This window comes from Desmodus rotundus, chromosome 3 (assembly GCF_022682495.2).
Source record: "Desmodus rotundus isolate HL8 chromosome 3, HLdesRot8A.1, whole genome shotgun sequence".
In the NCBI taxonomy this organism is placed as follows: Eukaryota; Metazoa; Chordata; class Mammalia; order Chiroptera; family Phyllostomidae; genus Desmodus; species Desmodus rotundus.
The window spans coordinates 190,297,734-190,323,867 of NC_071389.1; the positions used below are offsets into that span (position 1 = coordinate 190,297,734).

A 26,134-nucleotide genomic window follows, 5' to 3' on the forward strand; every position below is an offset into this window, starting at 1 on the left:
TTAAAACCCCATGTAAAATATCCTTTCTTATCCTCTTCATGAAACAATTAAATTTTAAAAATTAAATTTCTGCATGTATTAACTATAATAAAGAAGAAATAGAGAATCTCAGTCATTAATCAATGTCTATAGTGTTTTATTAGAAATTTAAACATTATAAATAGCAATTTGTCTCTCTATAAATTGCATAAAGCTTATATATGCTTTTTTTCTGGTTTGCAACAAATGTTTAGTGCTTTTATCTAAATTAATCATTATTCAAATTGTCAGAATATTTGTGATATACATTTTCTCTATGGAGAATAGTTTAATGTTTAATAAAGATTAAATATATATTTTAAAAACAAATTTTGTATTTTGTAAAGCTCTAATGAAAATAAATTAGTGGACCTATATCATGACACATGTCCCTTTTTATAACAAATATTTTGCAATGCCCTCTTTTAAATTATGAAATTCATAGATAGTATAGTATATCTACCTGCACAATTTTAAAGCATTATATACAGCTCTAACATATAGGAAAGGTCAGTTAAAGGAAGGTCATTTATATTTTAGAAAGAAGTAACATGTACCTCTATATGTAAATACCTGGGCCTGGCACAAGAAGCCAATGAATTAGTTGGATATGTACATCTAAATACAGAATTATTTTTACATCCACCAGCTACAAATAGACTGATATGGTTGTATTACTGATGACTCAAACACCATGAGTGGCACTGCCTTTAGTGATGTGATAAACCTTAAAATAATGAATCTTAAACTAATTAAAGACATTTTTCAAAGTAACTCAGCTAAGCAATAAAGTAAAAATTTTAATTTGGAAGTGTTTGACTCCCAAGTAAACTAGGGCTAGATGATAACTTCCTTAATGTGAAAAAGAGCACCCACAAAAATACTTATAGAAAATATCATATTTAATGGTAAATGTTGAAAGTATTTCTTTTGGGATTGGAAAGAAAAGAATGTTTGCCATCACCACTTCCATTCAACCTAGTACTAGTAGGCCTAGCCAGTGCAGTAATAGAAGAATCAAAAGCATGATATTTAGAGACAACATGAGTATTGATACTATCAATGTGTATAAAAAAAGGAAACACAGAAAAACTATTAAAATGAAGAATATAATTTAAAAGGGTTGAAATCATTTAATTTAAATTTGTATTAGGGTAAATTGGAATCAATTTACCCTAATACAATTTATGTAACTTATGCCTCTCTGATCTAAAATATCACACAAAGCTATTTATAATCTAGGCTTCTTATTATTCCTTGTCTAATTTTAGAAACTTCTGCCAGGTTAGGCCAAAATCAGGTATAAGATGTATTTCCAGGCTTTAAAGGATTTACATACAACTAAATAAAATCTGTCTAACAGGTGGTCAAAAGCATGCTGTCTCAGATAGGTCTATGTGTAATGATTTTCTGTAGTCTAATAGTCCTATTGGAAATTTTTTTCCTTCAGAAAAAGACTAGTCATATGTCAATTATATCTCAATAAATCTGAAAAAATAATTTAATAAAATTTCAATTTTCATCTGTGAAAAAAAGACATTAGTAACGCTGAAAAATTCTTTTATTCTTTTCTTATATTTATGACCTAGCACATGTCACACAGGCCAAAGGTCAAAATCTTTCCCATACTGACACCACTGAAAAAAGTGAGTCACATAATGCAATCTATCCATCCATCAAAAATCTACTGGGATTCTACTGACATTGTTGTGGTCCCTAGGGTATCTGTGAGAACAAAATTAAGTGCCTACAGTCATGAAGTTTGCATGTTTGATAATGATGATGACAGCCATGATGACAATAGCTGCAAATCTTTAGAAAGTGCATATTGTACACTGCTCTAAGCATATTACATGCATAAACATAACAACCCTTTGATACAGGTATTTTCCTCATTTACAAATGATAAAGTTGAGGCATAGAAAGGTTAAGTAATTTCCCCAAGGACTCACAAAGAGAAAAGTAGCAAAGCCAGAATTTTTGGTTCCCATGCCAACGCTCAACCTACTGAGCCACACCAGCCAGGGCACAAAGCCAGAATTTTAAACCCATTCAATCTGCTGGTTCCAGATGCTAAGCTCTTGAACCACTAGTGTATTTCAGTTGTGATACTTTCTATGGAGAAAAATAAAATAGGGTAGAGGGATATTGGAGGAGAGGATAATTCCACAGAGTGGTCATAGAAGGATTTTTTTTGGATACCCTACCGCCTATTCTGCCTATTTAACATCTCCCTTTGAAAGTCCCCTCAAACCTTCTCTTCCCACTCTCCCAATCTTAGTTAATAATGAGTCCCATCCTTGAAGTTACTCAGGCCAAAGTGTCACCTGATTAGTCAGAATAGAATACGTTTATGTTGGTTAACAAACAACCAACAAATAAGTGGTGTGACAAAACAGAAGTTTTTATCTTGCTCATGCTGAGTTCACAGCAGCTCTAGGCAGTTATTCTACAAGTGATGACTTTACCATTCCAGCTGTTTTGATCTTGTGGCTCTGTAATTTGAACTAAGGGCTCCTTTACAGCAGGGGAAAAACCAGAAGCATACAGAGACCTTACACTGCCTCAGTCAAGCACTTCCTTACGCAATTCATTGGCCATACCTGGTTATGCTTCTCTGTCCCATAAGACGTTGTGGTTAGTCCCATTTATCTGTCCTCCCTTCTTTCCATCAGTCATTCTATCCATCTTTCTTTCTAGAAATACATACATCTATTCTTTGCTTCTATCCAAACATCTTTCCATCCTTCCCTTTTTTTCCTTCTCTTTCTCTCCAGCCTTCTTTGTAGCCTTCAGTCTAGCATTCCTTCTGTTCATTCAAAGTAAAGGCTGTTTCTTCTTTTCTTTATCTAGTCATAGGAATACCATCTAAGTGCTGGTGACTCCCAAATTTATATTTTCAGCCTACACTTCCACTCTAGATTCCAGATGTAGTAAGCCCACTTCCTTTGCTATATTACCTCTTAAATTTCTATCCAGATTCCAAGTGTTCCTATCATTTTCAACATTACCACTCTTATCCATGCCACCATCATCTCTCCTCAAGGTAAGTATAGTAGCCTCCTAAGTGGTGTTCCTATGTCTGCCCTTTGCCTGATACCCCTTTTTCTACCCAGTCCAAGTGATTGTTTTAAAAGTTAACTCATACCACATTCCAATCTCTATTCAAAAAGAGAAGCAAAAGTATAAGGAACAGAAAAACAAAGACTGATGAGACAGAAGGAAGAATGGACAAAGAGAGATGGGACTGGGAGGTTGGATGGGAAAAGGGTCAGAAAAAGGGAGAGGAAAAGGAAGGAAGGAACAATCAAACTGAAACTTAAAAACCCTAAGACCGATGCAGTTTTCAATAACAAAAAATGGTCAACTTGATTTAATTACAAATAAGTTATAAACCAGTCATGGGCCTCAAACACCTTCCACATACACTTGATTTCATAGTTAAAAATGAGAGATGTCTATGGATGTTTTGTCTTTACGGATGCTATATAACTATATACAGAACTTGTTCTGTGCTTAGAGAGAGAAAGTTAAAAAGTGAAACTTAATGAACCCGAAGTATTATCTCACCATTTCTCATTTGGTAAAGAGATCCATTTCGATTCACATTAACTTTTAATCTTTTCAGAGATTGAGACTTAATTGTTAGTAATCTAATAAAATTCAGAATCACATATTCTGAGGTACATTCTTTCATTTATACAACCAATACTTTGAGTAGAACAAAATCTATATAGGACATAAAAAAAATGAATTTAGAATTCTAGTCCTCAGAGCCTCTAAGTTTAATAAGAATAGATGTGTAAATTTATTATTATAGTAATTAGTACATTGTATTAGTGAAGCCCCTATTGTTGAAGCACATATAAAAGCAAGACAATTATACTGAGGAAGATCCCTAGAGTTTTACAAATATATGACTAATCCGAGTCTGTCAGTATCTATTACAGCACTTAGTAACAACAGTTTAAATTAGTCTTTACTTGAAGTATCTTTTAACTTCTGAGGTTGACTTACACTAGTATAAGGCTATGTAATTAATACCTTCTTAATCCCCAAATCACATGAAGGTACTTGAAATCTAGGACTTTTACCATTCCATGTGTATTTTTAGAAACCACTGCATGTGACATTATAAGGATAGGCCAAAAATCACGTTTAAAATCTACTTCTAGGCTTTAGAGTATTAAAATGGAACTAAATAAAATTTGTTCAACACATGTACGAAAGCAAATGACAGAGCTGCACATACTGCTTTTCTGATATTCCTACCAGAAAATTCTCTTTTCCTAATAATGCTAATTTTAGTCTAGATATAATTCAAGTTTTTCAGAGGTTTTCAGTGGCAGGACTATGAAACAAAACAAGATAAGACAAAACGAAAGTAGATGAATTGGGCATGACATACCGAATTAAACAGGTTTGGAAGTTCTTCCCCACATCAATATTAGTTCCACTTTTCCACTGTAGTAGTGACCACTTACGTAGTTTCATCCATGTATTTATTCATTTAAATAAATGCTTAAGTGCCTACTATTTGCCAAGCATGGAAGGGAAAGAATGGGGGAAGACAGACATTTGGATGATAAGGGCCAACAGGAGGTTTATATGAGGTTTCTAAAGAAAAAGGGCAAATGGTGGGAGAATGAAAAAAATCCAATTAAGACAGCCACTAATATGTCATTTTCAATGATTGGGAGAGAGAACATTGCTTAAATTTCAAACAAGAGGGGTGGACCTGTCATGGACCACAAATTCCACTTCATGTGTTTACACATCTAAAAATAAGAAATGTTTCTTGACCATACAGATGTTACATAACTATATGGAAAAAATATTCTGAGTGGAGAAAAAAACAACAGAAGTGTACTTAATGAACTATTGTGTGAACTATATCATCTTATTTATGTAAAAACCACACTTAGGCCTGTATTAGCTTCTACTATCTTTGTGGTCCACTGTTGGTATGGTTCATACCACTTTTATGATTTTTTTATAGTAAAGTACTATAATAAAATGTAGAAAATTACTAATAAAATGTAGAAAACTATATCTGGAAGCCCTTTCATTCATTCATTCTTTAAATCACATGGGTATTTTCTTGAGATACAAAATAAACATGTAATTCCATCATAATGCCTCTCAAGTTTAATGAAAATAAGGTATAAAAAACTATTATACTACTTACTAAGCTGTATTATTAAAGTGCAGGGTACTAAGAAAGCAAAGAGGAATCAAATCTGTCAGAAAAACCATAAGATTTCACAAAGATGTTTGATATGGGTCTTTCACTATCACGGCATTTCACATTTTGATAGCAGTGTAAAATGATCTTCAACAGAAATATCAGGTAATATTCTGGAACTGAATTACACTATTACAAGTATATGTAACTTATGCCACTCTCATTTCAAAAATCACATATAAGTAGTATTTGTAGTCTAGGCTTCCTACTAATCTCTGTGTATTTTTAGACAGCGCTGCACTATGACCCCAAAAGGACAGACAAAATCAGGTAGGACATCTATTTGGGGACTTCAGAAGACTTACATGGAATAAAATAAAATCTGTTAAACATTTATAAAAGGCAAATGTCTTAGAGAGCTGTATACAGGGTGGGGCAAAAATGGTATACAGGTGTGAGTACATGAAACAGTTTATTCTTATACTATTACTTATTAATTATTGTATTATTTACTTGTATTGCAATTGTAAACCTACTTTTGCCCTACCTTGTATAATAGTTTTCTGTAGGCAGAGAGTTTAAAAGATATTTCTTTTTTGAAAAGTATTTATTCATAAATGCTGAAAATTATACTGATTTTTTCTGACCTATGACCTAAATTACATAAAATTATCTAGTTTGTCAGTTTTCTTCCCAATAGTAATTAAATAACACTGTCAAAAAAAAAAAAAAGTAGAAAGAAAAAGATCAAGGTCATAGAAGGTGAATTATAGTATTATAACATTAGATTAATTCATGAAATCATGTTTTATTTCTGATTTTTTTTCATTAAACCTATTTGTGGGTTGTATCCATGTCATTGTGTATAGTTCCTTTAATACAGACTCCACAATTTATTTATCCATTTTATTGTTAATGGGCATCTGGGTTGTTTCTAGTTTGGGGCTACTACAAATAATACTGCTATGAATATGATTTGTACTCATTAACACATGTTCACGAATTTCTATTGAGTACGTATATACTTAGGAGGGAAACGACTGAATTGTTGTTGTTTTTTCCAAATAATTTCAATCATAAGTTGCAAACATAGTATGAAGAATTCCCATATACCCTTTACACAGCTTCCTCAAATGTTAATGGCCAAAAAGTCTGATCGGTTTTTAAGTAAAAATTAAAGACACATTTTTCATTTTCACCAGTAACTTTACTGAAGAACATATTCACCATTTTGTTCCACTACCTTCTGCCATCTTTCAGGCAACTTCATAATTGCCTTTTATCTTTCTGAGCAAAGAACTATTCCAGGTGCCTTTTGCAGTCTTCCAGGAAAATGAAACTTTTTCCATTAAGAGAATTTTTTATTGTATTTTTTCCATTGCCACTTAGCCTCTTTATACCTTCGCCCCTCCCCTGCAATCACAACACAATTGTCCATGTCCATGAGTCCTTTTACCTTTTTGCTTGATCTCTCCCTAAACTCGCCCCTCCCCATAGCTCTCATCCTGCTCTCTATGAGTCTGTGTCTATTTTGCTTGTTAGTTCAGTTTCATTAGATTCCACATATGAGTGAAAACATGTGGTATTTGTCTTTCTCTGACTGGTTTATTTCACTGAGCATAAGATTCTACAGGTTCATCATCCTGTGGCAAATCATAAAATTTTCTTCTTTTTTTATGCCTGAGTAGTATTCCATTGTGTAAATACCCCATAGTTATTTTATCCACTCATCTACTATGGACACTTGGGATGATTCCATATCTTGGCAACTGTAAATAATGCTGCAATAAACACAGGAGTGCTTATGTTCTTTCAAATACTGTGTTAGGTTTATACAGATAAATTCCCAGAAGTGGGACCACTGGATCAAAAGGCAGTTCCTTTTTTTTTTTTTTTTTTTGAGGTATATCCATGCTGCTTTCCACAGTGGTTCACCAATCTACATTCCTAGCTATAGTGCAAAAGGGTTCCCCTTTTTCAACATCCTTGCTAGCACTTGTTTATTGATTTATTGATGGTAGTCATTCTGACAGGTGTGAGGTGATATCTCATTGTGGCTTTAATTTGCATTTCTCTGATGATCAGTGACATTGAACATCTTCGCATATGTCTATTGGCCATGTCTATGTCCTCTTTGGTGAAGTGTCTATTCAGGTCCTTTGCCCATTTTTTAATTGGATTGTTTTTTTGGTGCTGAGTTTTCTAAGTTCTTTATAAATTTTGGATATTAATCCCTTATCAGATGTATTGGCAAATATGTTCTTCTATTCCATAGGTTGTCTTTATTTTGTTGATGGTTTTCTTTGCTGTGCAAAAACTTTCAGTTTGATGTAGTCTCATCTGTTTACCTTTCCTTTTGTTTCCCTTGCCTTAGGAGATATATCACTAAAAATATTATTACAAGCAATGTCTGAGATTTTACTGTCTGTGTCTTCTTGTAAGATTTTTATGCTTTGGGGTCTAACATTTAAGTCTTTAACCCATTTTGAATTTATTCTTGTGTGTGGTGTAAGAAGGTGGTCTAGGTTCATTTTTATGAACATATTTGTCCAATTTTCCCAACACTATTTATTGAATAAACTACCTTTGGCCCATTGCATGTGCTTGCTTCTTCTGTCAAATATTAATTGACTATAAAGGTGTAGGTTTATTTCTGGGTTCTCTATTCTGTTCCATTGATCTATGTGTCTGTTTTTAATGCCAATGCAATGCTGATTTGATTACTATGGCCTTATAGTATAGTTTGATGTTAGGTAGAACAAATTCCTCCAACTTTGTTCTTCTTTCTCAGGGTTACTGTTGCTCTGTGGGGCCTTTTGTGCTTCCATATAATTTTTTAAAATATTTGTTCTAGTTCTATGAAATATGTCATTGGAATCTTGAGGAATTGTGTTGAATTTATAGATTGCTTTGTGGAGCATGGACATTTTAATGATGTTAATTCTTCCTACCCATGAACACTGTATATGTTTCCACTTATTTGTATCTGCTTCAGTTTCTTTCTTCAGTGTCTATAATCTTCGAGTACACGTCTTTTATATCCTTGGTTAGATTTATTCCTAGGTATTTTATTCTTTTTGAAGCAATAGTGAATGGGATTGTTTTCTTAATTTCCCTTTCTGTTAGTTCATTACTGGCATATAAAAAAATGATTTCTGGATATTAATTTTGTATCCTGCTACTTTGCTGAACTCATTGATCAGTTCTAGTAGTTTGTTGGTGGAATCTTTCGGGTTCTCTATGTACAGCATCATGTCATCTGCAAAGACAGACAGTTTTACTTCTTCCTTTCCAATTTGGATGCCTTTTCTGTCTTTTTCTTCTCTGATTGCTATGGCTAGGACTTCTAGTACTATGTTGAATGAGAATGGTCAAAGTGGACATCCCTGTCTTGTTCCTGATCTTAAGGGGAACACTTAATGTCCCCCTCATGGGACATCCCACTAATGTCCCTTTTCTGGTCCAGTATTCAACCTAGGAACACATATTCCTTTAGTTGTCACATCCCCTTAGCCTTTTCCAATTTAGGATAGCTTGTCTTTTATGACTTTGACAGTTTTTTTGAAAATTGAATTTATTGGGGTGATACTGATTTGCAAGACCATATGGCTTGTAGTTTTTGCCTGTTGAGCATGATGCTGGCAGTGGGTTTGTCATATATGGCCTTCATTATGTTTAGGTATGTTCCCACTATTCCCACTTTGCTGAGAGTTTTTATCACAAATGGGTGCTGGGTTTTATCAAATGCTTTTTCTGCATCTATTTATATGATCATGTGCTTTTTATCATTCATATTTGTTTATGTGGTGAAATCACATTTATTGACTTGCGAATGTTGTATCAAACTTGCATTCCTAGAATAAATCCCACTTGATCATGGTGTATGATCTTTTTGATATATTACTGTATTCAGTTTGCTAATATCTTGTTAAGGATTTTAGCATCTATGAACGCCAGGAATATTGGCCTACAATTTTCTTTTTTTGTAGTGCTTTTATCTGGTTTTGGAATTAGCATAATATTGTCCTTGTAAAATGAGCTTGGGAGCCTTCTCTCCTCTTAAGACCAAAATAAATGGAAATTTGAAGGTGCGATGTCTGGTGAATACAGAGGATGAATCAGAACTTCCCAACAACCTTTTGCCTGGTCATCAAACACACACAGTCTTGCATTATCCTGATGGAAGATTATGTTTTTTCTGTTGACTAATTCCGGACGTTTTTTGATAAATGCTTTCAGTTGGTCTAACTGGGAACAGTACTTATTGGAGTAATCATCTGGTTTTCCGGAAGGAACTCAGAGAGTTCCCTTCCAATTCCACCATATACACCTTCTTCGGATGATGACCAGCCTTTGGTGCGGTTGGTGGTGGTTCATTTCACTTGCACCACAATCTCTTCTGTCCACATTATTGTAAAGTATCTACTCTTCATCACCAGTCACAATTTGTTTTAAAAACAGAATGTTTTTGTTACCTTTAAATAGAGAATCACATGTGGAAATATGGTCAGTTTTTTTTTCACTTAATTTACGTGAAACTCAAACATCAAAGTGATTAACATAACCAAGCTGGTGCAAACAATTTTCAGCACTTGATTTGGATATTTTGAGTATGTCAGGTATAATGTTGATTGTTCTCAATTAATGTCACAATTTGATAACTATCAACTTCAAGTCTGCGTTGTCCAGTAAGAAATCTCCAGTTTGAAACTTCACAAACCATTATTGGCACATTTGATCAGTCACAGCACCTTCTGTATACACTGCACAAATCTTTTTTTGTTTCAGTTGCATTTTTTCCCTTTCTTGAAATAATAAAGTATAATATTCTAAAAATGTTACTTATTTTCTTCCATGTTTAATATTATAATGACTATACAAAAACTCACCAGTTTTGGTAAGTTTTTTTAATACACGCTGATATGACAGCTGTCACAATATAAACAAAACTGTTTTGAATGAAGTTAAAGACAACTAAGGGCTGATAGAGCAATCTTACTGAAAAAAAAAAAAAAAACAACAACTTACTTTTTGGCTTAAGACTCTGCCATCAAAATCTGGTTGGCCAGTTTGTGTACAATGAAGCAAAAGAGCTGCACCACTGTTCTTGTTCTAGGTGCTGAGTTCAGTGGAGAACCATAATAAATTCCTTGTTTTCACAGTATTTCTATATAGTTATCAATACCAGGAAATTTCAACTGATACAATACTATTAACTACTCCACAGGCTTTAATTAAAATTCCACTAGTTATCCCACTAATGTCCCTTTTCTGGTCCAGGATTCAACCTAGGATTGCATATTCCTTTAATTGTCATGTCCCTTTAGCCTTCTCCAATTTAGGATAGTTTGTCTTTTATGACTTTGACAGATTTTTGAAAAATTTAATTTATTGGGGACACTGGTTTGCAAAACCATACAGCTTTCAATTGTACAACTCAATAAAACATCATCTGCATACTGCACTGTGTACCTATCATCACCCAAAGCAAAGTCTCTTTCCCTCTCTTTGCCCACCTTCACCTGCCCTTCAGTGCCCCTTTCCCTCTGGCTATCACCACACTGTTGTCTGTGTCTATGTGTTACATATATGTTTTTTGGTTAATCCCTTACCTTCTTTCATCCAGTCCCCCAATCCCCTCCTTTCTGCCAGCTGTCAGTCTGTTCCATGTTATCTATGCCTCTGTTTCTATTTTGTTCATCAGTTTATTTTGTTCATTAGATTCCACTTATAAGTGAGATCCATATAGTATTTGCCTTTCTCTGCCTGGTTTTCTCACTTAGCATAATAATCTCCAGGTCCATCCATGCTGCTGCAAAGCATAAGAATCCTCTCTTTTTTTCCGGCCAAGTAGTATCCATTATGTAAATGTACCTCAAGTTTTTTACCCACTCATCTACTGATGGGCACTTGGGCTGTTTCCAGATCTTGGCTATTATAAATAAAACTGCAATGAACACAGGGATACATATATTCTTTCTAATTAGTGTTTTTGTGTTTCTTAGAATATATTCCAAGCAGTGGGATTATTGGGTCAAAAGGCAGTTGCATTTCTAACTTTTTGAGGAAATTCCATACTAGGTTATTGTTAATGTAAATACTCAATATAGTTTCCCAAAGTGTTAACTTGTTCACACTCCTCACAGCAGTGTATGAAAGTTCTAGCAGAGAGAAAAAAAAAAAACAAAAGGAAAAAAATAAAGGAAAAAAAAGTTCTAGCTATTTAATATCTTCATCAGTACTTCGTACTGCCAGATCTTTTAATTTCAGTCATTATATGTTAATACCGATATAAGGATTGGCCAGCACATTCTCTAATTCACATATAATACAGCACAGTAATTTAATATTAAGTCACCCTATTTATAGCCTTCTAATTCCTGCTGGCCCATATCACTTAAAAGAGCAAACTAAAAAAAAAAAAAAAAACCCACAAGCATCATTAAGATATTTAGTTTGTTATTATTGTTGCTACTATGGAGATAGAGCTGGGATTAAATAAAGATGACAAAAATAACTAGTCAATAGAATCTCATTTATAAAACAGCATTTTCTTTCACCTCTTGGAAACCCTAATATCTATTAAAACAAATAAATAATCCAAACCAAATAAAATTATGTAAGAATTAATTCTAAAAAGTCAAAATTTAAAAACCTGTACTTACTGTATTTTTTCGGACTATAAGACACACACCCCCAAATTTGGGAGGAAAATGGGGGTGCATTTTATAGTCTGAATGTAGCTTACCTGGCTCACTACAGGATTTCTGCTTTAAAGGATGTTATTAAATATTTTACCACATTTTTTGCTTCAAAAATTTCTTTCCTATTTTCCTCCTCTAAAACCTAGGTGCATCTTATGGTCCAAAAATATGGTATATCTTTTATATTACTAGTAATTATTCTTGCTACTACCATACAGAAACTACACAATCCCTCCATATCCTCTGTTAACATATTGACTGATGAGCATGGTTAATTTTAGCTTAAGAAAAGCAGGCTATTGTTTTCTAGCACATCTGATTCCTGTTCCAATTAGTGAACATTGTCAAGAGTCAACTGTATTAAACCTGTTTATGCCAGCTGAACTTTTTATTGCAACTACATAATTACATTTTATATACACTGATTAAATGAGTGTAAAAAGAAACCTGTTTTATTGAAAACTACATTGAATATTTCACAAAGGTTTGATAAAAGGTGAATCACCAAAAAGTGTTTCTAATTAACTGTGTATAAGACAGTTATAATAAGATCAGAATAAAAAACATACGAAAGAAATTTTGTACTCAAGTTTATTTTACAAAGGTGTTTAAGGTTTTAAAGAAAATGATAGGCAAAAACAGTATATGGGTGTAATTTATGCATGAAAGCCAACATAAAACTCCACCAACAAAATCATAGAGAGGGACTTCTGGCCAAGATGGAGGCGTAAGTAGATACACTTCACTTTCTCACACAAGCAAAAGAAGGACCAATTTAAAAACAAAAAAACAACCAGAACTTCCAGAAAATCAAACTGTATGGAAGTCCGACAATGAAGGAGTTGAAGAAGAAACATTTATCCAGACTGGTAGCAGGGATAGAGATGGGCAGCCAAGGCAGAGGAGGCAAGGCTGCAGCTGGAGGACCGGGTGGTCCCGCACTGGCGTGTGGATAAACCAGGAGGAACAACTGGGGAATGAGACAGACTGCACAACCCAGAGTTCCAGCACAGGAAAAGAAAGTTTCAAAAACCTATGGCTGTAAAATTCTGTGGGCATTGCAGCGGTGGGAGAAACGGTCAGTCCCATGGGGCCCTAGAACATACACAAGCCCACTCACCCAGGAATCAGCACCAAAAGGGCGAAATTCACTTGTGGGTAGTGGGGGAAGTTACTAAAAGTGGGGTGAGAAATGAGCAAGCGGCATTGTTCCCTCTCGGGCACCTCCCCCACAGAGAGTGCCACAAAGCAATGAGGCGGGTTGCCCTGCCCTGGCGAATAATTAAGCCTCCACCCCTTACAATGTAACAGGTGTACCAAGACAAACAAATATGTCCCAAATGAAAGAACAGATCAAAACTCCAGAAAATGAACTAAGCAACAATGAGATAGGCAACCTATCACATGCAGAGATCAAAACACTAGTAATCAGGATGCTTACAGAAATGATTGAGTACGGACACAAAATAAAGGAATGAAGGCTATACAAAGTGAAATAAAGAAAAATATACAGGGAACCAACAGTGAAGGGAAGGCAATGGGGACTCAAATCAATGACTTAGAACAAAAGGAAGAAGTAAACATTCAACAGTAACAGAATGAAGAAAAAAGAATTCAAAAAAATGAGAAGAGGCTCAGGAACCTCTGGGACAACTTTAAACATACCAAAATATGAATCAAAGGGATGCCAGAAGAAGAAGAGGAAATACAAGAAGTAGAAAACTTATTTGAAGAAATAATGAAAGAAATCTTCCCCAATCTGGCAGAGGAAACAGACATACAAGTCCAGAGAATCCCAAAGAAGTTGGAGCTAAAGAGGAACACACCAAGACACATCAAAATTACATTACCCAAGATTAAAAATAAGGAAAGAATCTCAAAAGCAGCAAGAGAAAAGGAGAGAGTTACTTACAGAGAGGAGTTCCCATACAACTATCAGCTTATTGCTCAAAAGAAACCTTATAGTAAAGAAGGAGCTGGAAAGAAGTATTCCAAGTCATGGAAAGCAAGAACCTCCATCCAAAATTACTCTATCCAGCAAAGCTATCATTTAGAATGGAAGGGCAGATAAAGTGTTTCTCAGATAAGGTAAAGTTAAAGGAGTTCATCATCACCAAGCCCTTATTACATGAAATGTTAAAGGGATTTATCTAAGAAAAAGAAGACCACAACTATGAATAGTAAAATGACAATAAACTCACAACTATCAACAACTGAACCTTAAAAAAAAAAAAGACAAACTAAGCAAACAACTAGAAAAGGAACAGAATCACAGAAATGGAGATCAATCCTGCTTGAGTCAGGCAACCATCATCTAGAATACTAAACCAAAAGAATACTAAGCCACACCTCCTATCTTTCATGTATCATATGATTCATGAAGTCATATGATACATGATTTCCTCACTAGTATCAGAATACTGTGTCTTCCCTCATATTATTTTCTGTCTGGAATTTTCTTCCTTCTGCCTGCAATTCCCTTCCCTCCATTCTCTGTTTTTTAAGATCCACCTCATGCTTCAATGTTCAGCTCAAATGGCTTTTTGAACTTTAATGGATAGGAAAGTCATTGAAGGATTTTAAAGAATTAAGGACATGATCATATTTGCAATTTTAAAAGATCACTCCAGTTGCTGTGTAAAGAATAAATTAGAGAAGGGCAAGGGGGGACAATGATTTGTAAACTAATCTAGGCACAATGGGTGGTGGTATGGGCTAACGTGGCAATGGGGATATTTTTGTGATTATTTAATTTCAGAATAAATCCCTCTCTATTCTGTAAACTTCCCAGGGACAGAGAAATTATCTGCTGACTACTATTTTACCCACAGAAATTAGCAAAATGATTGGCATACAATAGAGACTCAAATATTTGTTGAATAAATGAATATATAATTAACAATAATCTGTAAATTGTTTTGAGCAACTGGGCAAATGGTGACATTATTTATAAAAATGAGAAACACAGAAAAACTCAGTTTGGGATTTTTGTTTGTTTTTGAGAAAGAGAGGTAAGAGAAAAGATGAACTGTTTTACATTCAAATAGCAGGGAATCTACATACAGTGGATACATATTTGAGGATCAGGAGAAAGACAGTGGATGTGAATTCTTGGCATATAGCTGGTAACTGACTTCATACTAGGAATGCTGTAAAATGAGGAAGGTTGAGATCATAGACCTCAGAGGCATTTAAGGGTTGAACAGAAAAAGAGAAGTCAAGGAAGAACACTGATAGCTCAGGTAGAAAAACAAACATAGAAGGGCCCTCTCTAACCATAGCAGAAGGAAGAAAAGGAAGGTGTGGTCAAACGCATCAAACACAGTAGAAAGTCAAGGAATGAAAAGTTTAAAAGTACTCTTTGGATGAAAATAGTTTTGGTGGAGTAGGTACCATGTGGAATGACACTAGTCTGGAGTGAGTTCAAGGGTGAATGGAAGATAAAAAATGAAATAAGCCTGTATCAGACATGAAGTTTGTTCATGAAGCTTGGCTATATAAGAACTAAGAAACATAGTTGCAGGAGAGGAATATCATCAAGGGTAGGTTTTCCTCCTCCGTTGGTTTTCTTTTCTTTAAATAGAGCTTGGACTTTAGCATGTTTAAATGTTTATTGCAATCAATCTACAGAGACTAAAGAAAAGGTGTAAGAATAGTTAAAAATGTGTTCCACAACATACACATCTAACAAAACTTGCTATACATCTTAAATATGGTATATACAACTTATACCTAAAAAAAGCTGGAACAAATACAAGCAAAGTTTTAAAAATGGGGTATAAAGAGATTAGTTTTAAATTAGAGGAAGCATTATCTCTTCCACAGAAATCATGCAGTAGAAGGAAAGAATGGGTAAATATGTAGGTATAATTATAGACTTGGTTACTGAAAATTAAGAGACTCTACATGTGATAGCATTAACTATGTAATAATAAACATGCTGAAGTTTAAATATTAAAAATAATCTATTCATTGAAAATTATTTTTCTGAATTATGAGTTTAAGATATACATTAGCATCTAAGTTAAATGAAGTAACTGCCCCACTCTTAAACCCTAGACTTACAAAGGAAATTTAAGATATTTATCAAATGCCTTCTTTGTATAAGACACAATGCTAGATATTGTGGAGATTACAAAAGAGGGCTCTTCCCCCATATATCTGCACAGCTTGTTTCCTCTCTTCCTTTAGGTATCTTTTCTCACATTCAATCTGCTTTTCTCTCCATCACACTTACCACCACCTGACATATCATATTTGTTTTATTGGCTAATTCTCCTCCTAGACTAGAAGCTTCTCAAGGGCAGGGACTTTTTCCTGTTGTATTCATTATTGTATCCCCATACCAAAAATAGTGCCTGCCATGAACGGGAACACAAAATAAATGTTTGACTTAATGAAATGGTAGCTTCTCTTCAAGAAGGAGAGGTACAATCTGCTAAATCAGGGAGAAATGACTATATAAGGAGTATATAAATATTTACATACTAAGGAGTATATCAATATTAATACTAAGGGTAAATACCAAGGGTAAGTACTAAGGGTAAAATGGTTTAAGAGTTCATAAGAGTTAATCATCTCAGACAAGGTAATAAAGAAAGGTTCTATGGAAAAGGTGGCATTTTGACTCGGCCTTAAGGGGTGATATTTGTGTGCACGTGTATACAATTCATTAGTGTTTAGTATTATTTACAGAGTTGTGCAACCTGCTAGTGCATTTCATCACCTCAAACAGAAACCACGTGCCCTGAGTTACCATCTCCCGACTCCCCCAACACTCCCAATGCTTAGAAGCCACTAATCTACTTTCTGTCTCTCCATATTTGCCCATTCTGGACATTTTATATAAACAGAATCAAATAATATGTGGGGGGGTTGTGACTGGCATCTTCACTGAGCATGTTTTCAAGGTTCATGCGTGTTGTAGCATGTACCATTGCTTCATTTCCTTTTATAACTTAATAATATTCCATTTTATGGGTATGCCATATTTTATGTAGCCTTTCATCAGTAGGTAGACATTTGGGTTGTTTCCATATTTTGGCTATTATGACTAATAAGAAATTATGAGTAATTCTATGACATTTGTATATATGTTTTGTGTGATGTAATTTTATTAAGAGATAAGCGAAGAAAGGAATTGAACTATTTTAAATCATTCAATCCAAAACATGACAAATTCAAGATAAAGTTTTCACTGGTCTAAGATCAAATGAGGCAATGTGAATTTTCATAAAGTTTAATTTATTCAAGTCAAAGAACTGTCCTTTATTTTGCAACAACTTCCTTCAAATTTATTTTTTATGTTAAAGCATCTTCTTTAATGGAATGATGGCAATATCAAAAGGTAGTTTTGTCACTTACTTAGATGAAATAAATGTTTTAAAATTTGATTTTCTGTTAAATCCAAGGAATGCTGATTGAAGGAAAAAGCATGGAAAAAAGAAGACAGAAACCCGTAACATAGCCTGAATGCCAGGTTAAGGAGTCTGCACATTATCCTATGATCAATATGGTCATAAACAAAGTCATTTAAATATAAAATTACTGACTCATGGGTGTCATTTCATTCAACAAATAATAATAATTGAGCTACTATTTATGAAAGGCACTGAATTTGGTGCTATGAGAACACACTAAATAAAACTCTGGCCCTGCCTTTTTATAACTTAGTCTTCAGTAGAAGAAAACAGTCTATCTATTCATTATTTACATCTTTACCCATCTTTTAGAAAGGGAATATTTAGCAGCTTAAAAAAAATCTTTTTAAAAAAGGAAAATATGGGACTATTCCTATTGTGCTTACCAGTTTTATATCACTCATTATTTGACAATGTGAGTTGTTGGATATACAAAGTTAAACAATATATAATTCCTCTCCTGCAGAAGCTTACAGTCTAGATTTTATAAACTTATAAAGTGCTCTAGAAGTAACTTACTACAAACATTTAATTAGTATTTACCTAGGGCTTCCAATTTAATGGCAAATGACAAGCATTACTACCACTCACATTTTTTTAAAGCATTTTACATTTGTTAATTTAATGCTCCTAACAATCTATGAAAAGGAAATTATTACTATATAACTGTAAGATACTATTAATACATTAAAATATATTACATTTACCATCTTTTCCCAGAATCAATGTTAATGACACTGATTCTGCTAATGAGTGTTTTATATACACTTCCTGTATCATTCCCAAAAATCTTTTTTAAAAAATCCTCTCTTGACTTCATATCCCACACCATTTCCCTGATCCTCTAGAGTAAAACTAAGAGCTAAAAGAGCTGTCTATGTGAGATGTCTCCCGCCTTTCTCCTGTCAGCTTCTCTTGAGCCATTCCAAAAAGGCCTTTGCCTCTACACTACTGAAACCACTCAATTCAAGATTATAAATGGCCTCAAAATGCTAAATCCAACTTTTCATTTTTCATCCTTACCTCACCTGACCTATCAACACCACCTGACATAGGTTAAAAAAAACTCTGAAATGCTTTCTTAGCTTCTCAGACACTATAGTCCTCTGGGTTTTCTTATCTTACTAGATTGCTCCTTCTCAGTATCTACACATTAGAGTACTCAAGGCTCAGTCAATGGATCTCCTCTCTCTCTTTTTCTAAATCTTGTTTCTCAATTACGGTTAACATTTAATATTATTCTCTCTTTTCTATCTTTCTTAATGTTCTCATATAGTTTCATATGGCTTCACTAGAATGTAGCTTCAACACAGTAGGGATTTTTAGTTTGTTTTTGTTTCTTAGTATTTTGTTTATGCTGAATGCCCTGCACCTAAAACAGTACCTGCATATATTAGGTGTGTGACCAGTATGTTCAATGAATAAATGCTCTCTTCACTTGGATGTGTAATAAATGTCTCAAACTTAACCAAGTTCAAAAGAGAACTCCAAATACCCTCCCAATGGCCTCTCTAACTTCACTTTCTTAGCAAAGTATAGTTCCATCCTGCTAGTTCCTCAAGCCAAATATTTTGAAAGCATTCCTAATTCCTATGTTTCTCACATCACATATCTAGTCTGCCAACAAATACTGTGGATTCTGTCTTCAAAATATATTCAGTTTTTTTTCTCTTCTCTATTTTTATTGTTATTCAAGTACAGTTCTCTGCCTTTTCCCCCCACCCCAACCTAACCCCCAGCTCTCCCCACCTCCCTCCCATTTCCACCCCCCCACCCCCCATTATCCTCCCCCCCATTGTCCATGTGTCCTTTATAATTGTTCCTACAAACTCTTCACCCTTTTCCCCTGAAATTCCCTCCCCTCTCCCCTCTGGTCACTGTCGGCCTTTTCTCAATTTCAGTGTCTTTGGTTATATTTTGCTTGCTTGTTTGTTTTGAGGTGAAAGACAAATACCATGTGATCTCACCTTTAACAGGAACCTAATCAAGAAAATATATTCAGCTTTTGACTACTTCTCATCACGTGTACCACTATCACTATGGTCCAAGCCATTATCACCTCTCACCTAGATGAATAGACAGCCTAACTGGTCTTCCTGCTTCTTGCCCACCTGCACCGCCCCTACCCCACCAAATTCAGTATGATCTCCAAACCACAGCCAGAGAAAATTTTCAAACTTAAGTCAGATCACTCACTTCTCGGCTCATAATCCTGTCATTATCCCTACTTTATTATGATTAACGGCACAAAGCTTGACAACTGCCTATAAAGTTCTACTCAATAGGGCCCTGTTACATCTCTGACTCATCTACTACTTTTCCTCTCACCTATTCTGCTTCAGTCAATTGTCTTCTGCTGCTGTTTCTTCCAAAGGTTAAGGGAATTTCCACCTTAGGGCCTTTTCCCTGATGTTCCCACTGCCTGGAATGCTTCTCCCCTAGATAGCAGCAATCCATATTTGCTTCAGCACCTTGTTCACTTGCCACCTTCTCTCAATTTTTCCCAATCACCACATTTAAAACTGCAACTCTAATTCCAATCTCTTCTATTCTTTATCGCCTTTCTCTACTCTGTATTTCTCCACAGCATTTATCACCACCAAATACTATATATCTTAACTTTATGAATCATATGCTCAAAAAGGACACGAATTTTTGTCTGTTTTAATACAGAACAGAAAAAGGAAACAAGAATTCAAAAAAATGAGGCTTAGGAACCTCTGGGACATCTCCAAACATGCCAACATCCGAATCGTAGGGGTGCCAAAAAGAGAGGAGGAAGAACAAGAAATTGAAAACTTCCCTAACTTGGCAAAGGAAATCAACATGCAAGTCCAGGAAGCAGAGAGAGTCCCAAACAAGATGAACACAAAGAGGACCACACCAAGACACATCATAATTAAAATGTCAAGGGTCAAAGATAAAGACAATGTTAAAAGCAGCAAGAGAAAAACAGAGTTACCTACAAAGGAGTTCCCATCCCTAAGACTATCAGCTGATTTCTCAAAAACTTTGCAGGCAAGAAGAGACTGGCAAGAAGTATTCAAAGCGATGAAAAGCAAGGACCTACAACCTAGATTACTCTATCCAGCAAAGCTATCGTTTGTAATGATGGAAGGGCAGATAAAGTGCTTTCCATAAGGTAAAGCTAAAGGAGTTCATCATCACCCAGCCCTTATTACAGGAAATATTAAAAGGACTTATTTAAGAAAAAGAAGATCAAAACCATGAACATTAAAAAACAAAAAACCGATAACAAAAACAAACAAAAAAACTAAGCAAGCAACCAGAACAGGAACAGAATCATAGGTATGGAAATCACATAGAGGGTTATCAGTTGGGAGGGGGAAGGGGGAAAATGGGGGAAAAGGTGCAGGGATTAAGAAGCATAATTGGTAGGTACCAAATAGACAGGGGGATGTCAAGAACAGTATAGGAAATGGAGAAGCCAAAGAACTTCCACCCAGGACCCATGGACATGAACTACGGGAGGGGACTGCTGGAGGGAAGGGGTGTACCAGGCAGAGTCCGGGCAAAGGGGGAAAAATTGGGACAACTCTAATAGCATAAGAATAAAATATACTTTAAAAATAAGAATTTTTGTCTGTTTCACTAGGTGATCAATTATCTGTTCGTGGAACACTTTCATTTCCATCGGGAAGCCTAACAATCATCTAGCCTGGTATTTCAGAAAAAGGTCATCAAGCCTCTAAGATTGCTTCCAGTACTCTGATCCCTAGAAGGATTCTACTTTGCCTAGAAAGAAAAACTGTGATTTGTCCAGTCAACCACAAGGAGGAGTCGAGAGGAAGAGCTGAGCGAAGAGAAACGAGGCAGTTACTTCCCGTGTTTTTCCTTCGGCAACCTCAAGGTGGAAGAAAACTAGGTTTGGAGGCGACTGTCCTGAATGAATAATTTTCTCCATAGTATGACTTCCCGAGACACAAACGTAAACATTAAAAACCGCAATCCTTTCGAATGGCACAAAAGAGGCCAACGAAATCAACCCACCAGCCACTGAGAAAAGGGAGGGTGTTTCTTTAACTATGGCCACTAAGAGGTCCCCATAAATCCAGGGGAAGAGTTTCCATTAGCGCCGAGACACGTAATTCACACACGGAGGCCAAGGAGTTCCAGCTTGCCAGCACTCTTTGGCCAGAGAACTATTCAATCCACTCTATTTAATACTCAAAGCTGCTACAATTCTTAAAACAGCGTAAGTAAGGCGGTCCCAGGTTGAAGTTCTCAGACTGGGCCGATCGCGTGTAAAGTCCTGGTTCACGAAACACCGGGATCAATTTCCCCCCGGATTTTGACTCACCGCCACCTGTTGATGCCCACATTGGAGGAGCCGGCGAACCAGGGGTCCAGGATGTAGACGCAGCGGATGGTGTCGGCGCCCTGAATGCACTCCTTCAGGGCGGGGTTGTCGTGAAGCCGGAGCCCCTTTCGGAACCAGTGCACCGCGTTCACCCCCATCCCGGGGGCGCGGCGGGCGGCGGGTCACCGCTGAGTCCCTCTACGGAGAAATTCAAGGAACCAGGGTCCAGCTCATAACCGACACCTCCGCTTCCAGGAGGATCACCGCACCCAGAGAGTGAGGACAGGGCGGCAGAGGTAGGGGAAGGAAAAAATGAGTCCGAGGAAGCGACCGGAGAAGGAGAGGGCGCCGGAGGCACAGCTGGAAGCTGAACGCAGGTTGCCGGGTCAGCGGAGTCCGCGTGTGACGCCCTTTAGGAGCCGGCGCCCCCAGCAACTGCCTGGACGACACGCATAACTTCAAGGGTCTCAGACCCCAAGAGGGTGAACAAGTTCCGGGAGTTCAGGCAGCCACGACAGCCCGAGAGGGCACCCGCAGTCCCGGGAGGTTCGTCACGGAAACCTCGCCCCACCGAGGCGGCCCTTGAGGAAGAGCGGCCCGCCCGAGGCGAGCCACCGAGCGGGATGAGCAAGGGTTCAGCCACTGTGGGCCGCGCTGACTCTGGGCCCAGAGACAGCAGTGAGGACCGCGCACCGAGGCGGTGGTCGGAGGCGGTGGTCGGAGGGCGCTGGACGGTTGCCGGTGGGTGACCGGTCCTGAGACAGCCCGGTGACTCCGCCGCCAACGCCGCGTCAGCGGCCTTGGTCCCGCCCCCAGCTTCTCATTGGAAGAAGCTCTCTCCACGTGACCACCGGCACCTCACGTTTCTGAAGTGTGTTTACTACAGCAGCTCGGACTGGCGGATGTGCTCGCAGTTCAGTCGCTTCTAGGGGCCGGCCGCCGCTCAATCTCAAAGCCGTCGATCCTCGCCCAGACGCGGGGCTCTCAATCTCTGTCCCTTTCCTCACCCAACAGGTCGCCCTTGCCTGGAAGCGACCCCAGTGATCCCAGGCCCCACGTGAAGAAAGGCATAGCCCCGCCTCCGGGGACGGTGAGCATCCTCCATAGGCTCAGGCTCGCTGAGACCCGGATGAGCACGGGGATGCGGAGAGCTCGCGGGCGCGCGCTCTGCTTGAAAAGGCGCGTGCGTTGCCGCGCGTTCCAGAGGGAAGTAGGGCGGGGCCGAAGGGCGGGAGCGCGTTCTGGGCTCGTACCGGTGGGGTCCGCAAGGCCTGGAGTCAGCTTTGTTCCCTGTGAGAGTCACCCTGGGGTCCCCGCGGGTAGTGAGGGCAGGATGGGGTGGACGGAGGAGAGTAGGAGGCTCCACTTCGACGTTGATGCCAGACTACGTGCTTCAGTCCAGCTTTGTGCAAAGAACCCCTACTTTCGAGTGTACGGCGCCATTCTTCTGGACCTCGCGAGGCTGTACCCTTGTACTTGGGGAAGAAGGGTATTTGGCAGGGCAGGTACCAAGCCTTCCTGGACTTATTATAATTCCTTAATACTAGCGATATATCAACAGTTTGTCAGCCCTAACCTCTTACATTTAGTGCAGCCATTGCTCACGTTTCCAAGGGCAGTAAACTGCAGGCTATGCCATTCCTTATTCATGTGGTGCCCTTATATTCATTATACAATTACTGAATGAACCAGACACTGTTCGAAGTGCTGGAGATACAGGAGAGAAAAAATAGGCTAATATCCCAGCCCTCTGTGGAGTTTACAATTTGTACCTTTAAAACTTTACTCTTGCTATTGTTTTGCTCTTCTTTGGAATCTTCTGCTTACTGCAAACTCCTTTGCCCTGCCTAGTATATTTCTACATGTTCCTTTAGACTCAGATAAAGTCCAACTAAATTTGTGAAAATATTCTTTCCCCCAGCTCTTCAGGAGATTTAGGGTCTACCTAGCCACCAGGCATGTCTTTGATACATCACTTAATCACGGGGTATTGTGAAGACTGAATGAAAAGTGCCTGCTTTAACACCTAGCGCGAAGTAGGGCTCAATAATTGTACTTATTACTATAATAATGTGTCTCTGATTCCCTCTAAAGTGACTTAAGGACAGGGAGGGGCTGCATCCAGTTCATTTTGCATCAATACCCAACCCAATTCAGAACCTGCTACATAAGCATTCAGATGTTTATTAAATGATTGAATTAGTGGGTGCATTTGCCGCCTGTGTTTGGCGAGGTTAAAAGGAGGAAGAATATGGCAATCGTTACTGGTTAAGTAGTCTATCTAAAATTTATATAAACCGTAGCACCGTCCTTGTGAATGTGACCTTATTTGAAAAGATCAAGTTAAGATGAGGTCATTAGGGCGGGCCCTGATCCATTGTGACTGAGATCGTTATAACAAGGGAAAATTTTGCTCTGGCTGGTGTGGCTCCGTGGATAGGGTGCCGGCCTGCATACCAAGGGGTCGCTGGTTCCATTCCCAGCCCTGGCACAGTGCCTGGGAGGTGTGCCCAGTCCCCAGTGGGGGGTGCGTGAGAGGCAGCCATGCATTGATGTTTCGCTCCCCCTCTTTCTTCCTTCCCCCCTCTCTAAAAATAAAATATTTTTTTTGAGAAGGGGGAAATTTGCACACAGACCCAGACACAGGAGAATGCCTTGTGAAAACTGGAGTAATGCTGGGGGAGCCAGGTGGGTTTCAGAGCTAGTCACCACCCTCCAAATGTGCCTCAGTGGCATGCAGATTATTTTGAGCTAAAGGCAACAAACCTACCTTCACTACCTACAAGAATTTAAATCAGGAGCCTGGCCTATGATAAGAGTTATCACCAGGAATGACTTTTAAGTATTGTTATGTCAGGGCAAACTAATGTTTACTGAACAGGTGCTCTCCCTGCAGTGACCTTCTGAAGTCCCAAGGAACATTACCTCATCCCTGGCTCAGAATGTCTCCTGTACCCATGTTCTCTGTGTGCCTCAGAACCTCTCGTGCATGTGGGATCTCTGAGACTCTCTCATGTCCATGGGGTTCTCATACATATGTAGGTGTTAAATTTGGTTATTTTCTCTTCCTAGCCTGTCTTATGTCTATTTGATTTTTAGGCCAGCCAAATGAACCTTAAGGGTAGAGGAAAGTATTTTCCTACCCCACAGCTGCAACAAGGCAAGGAACTATAGAGGGGAAGCTAAGAGAGCAGCTTGGAACAGATCCTTTTGCCTAGTGCCTGCAGAGGGAGAGGGTCAGATTTCTGGCCTCCCACGGCGAGACGAATTCATGTTGCTCGAAGCCACTCATTTTGTAGTACTCTCTTACTAGCAAACTAATAACAGTAATATAAATTCAATCATCTACTGAGCCAATATGTCTAGATAGTATTCCCTACCCTAGCTTCTGTTGCCACACAGAGGACATCACATCCTTTCCCTTGGTTTCTTAAGAACATTTAAGATTATGCCTATGAAAACTCTCTGTTTACTATAAAGTATTAAACAGCTATTTTTATCAATGGGGATGAGCCTTGGGTAGTTGCCACTCTAGGGTTCCATCACCTATGCAGAGGATGTTGCAGACAGCTGTACCCTCACTGGGACTGCCTCATAATCCAGGGCCTACTGTACTTTTAAAAATACAGTGTTTCATGTTTCACTTTACGCAGTTTAAAAGTAAGCAGATTGTGTCTGAAGACATAATTAATTGTTTTCAAGCACCCAAATAAAACAGTGGGAGGTGGAGGAGGAGAATATTGATTTGTATAGAGTGGATTTATGTTTGCAGATTGTTCATTCAATAAAGATGGATTTTAAAAAACAGCTGTATGTGGGTGTGTATGTAACTTTAATTTACACATAAAAGTACTAATTTATTGTAAAAGTGTCAATATTGTCAAATAATGTATTTCTCAAAGACTGAAGGGTTTTTAAGGCATATAGATGGTTACTTTAATATATCTTTGTTATGGGGGAGGAGTAACCATTTAATAATAGGTGACTTATTGAACACCTACTATGTGCCAGGCACTTTATATAAGTAATTATTCACCCTCATAATAATCTTTTGAGGCAGTTTATTTTTATTTAATAATTTATGCCCACTTTGCTGAAGACTCTAAAGCTAAGAAATACACATAAGTAGTAAAACTAGTTGAAAAACCAAGACAATTTCTGAATCTAAGTTCTTTCCTCGTAATATGCTATCCCTCACTGACACCACCATTCCCCTGCTTTTTCAAAGCATTTGTACATAAAAGAGGGAAAGCAGAGATGGGAGCATCGTCAGGAATCTTGGGCAATTCTGGTTGGCTTCAACATCATGGTAGAAAAAGTATGAGCCTGGGTTGTATCTCAGCTTGTCATTGATTTTCAACTCTTTTTCTTTAATCTCATGGCACACAAGCTAATTACTAAAATTCTGCAGCCCACCAAAAATGTATTTTTGCTAATCTTATCAAAAAATAGGTATAATTTTGATTCATTCACACAGGACAGCTGT

General features: G+C 37.5%; 1 protein-coding gene across 3 annotated transcripts in view; it reads right to left on the reverse strand.

Annotated features, from left to right (window-relative positions):
* CRY1 (cryptochrome circadian regulator 1) overlaps positions 1-22,677 on the reverse strand; it is a 59,268-nt gene extending 36,591 nt beyond the window's left edge. The window contains exon 1 of one of the 3 annotated variants that reach the window (XM_053922005.2): positions 21,649-22,677. In XM_053922005.2, the coding sequence (XP_053777980.1) occupies positions 21,649-21,806 (158 nt within the window). In that variant the 5' untranslated portion in view covers positions 21,807-22,677. The remainder of the gene's footprint in view (positions 1-21,648) is intronic. The other 2 variants (XM_045187007.3, XM_024579381.4) reach the window with 2 other exon arrangements.
* Between the last annotated feature and the right edge of the window lie 3,457 nt (positions 22,678-26,134).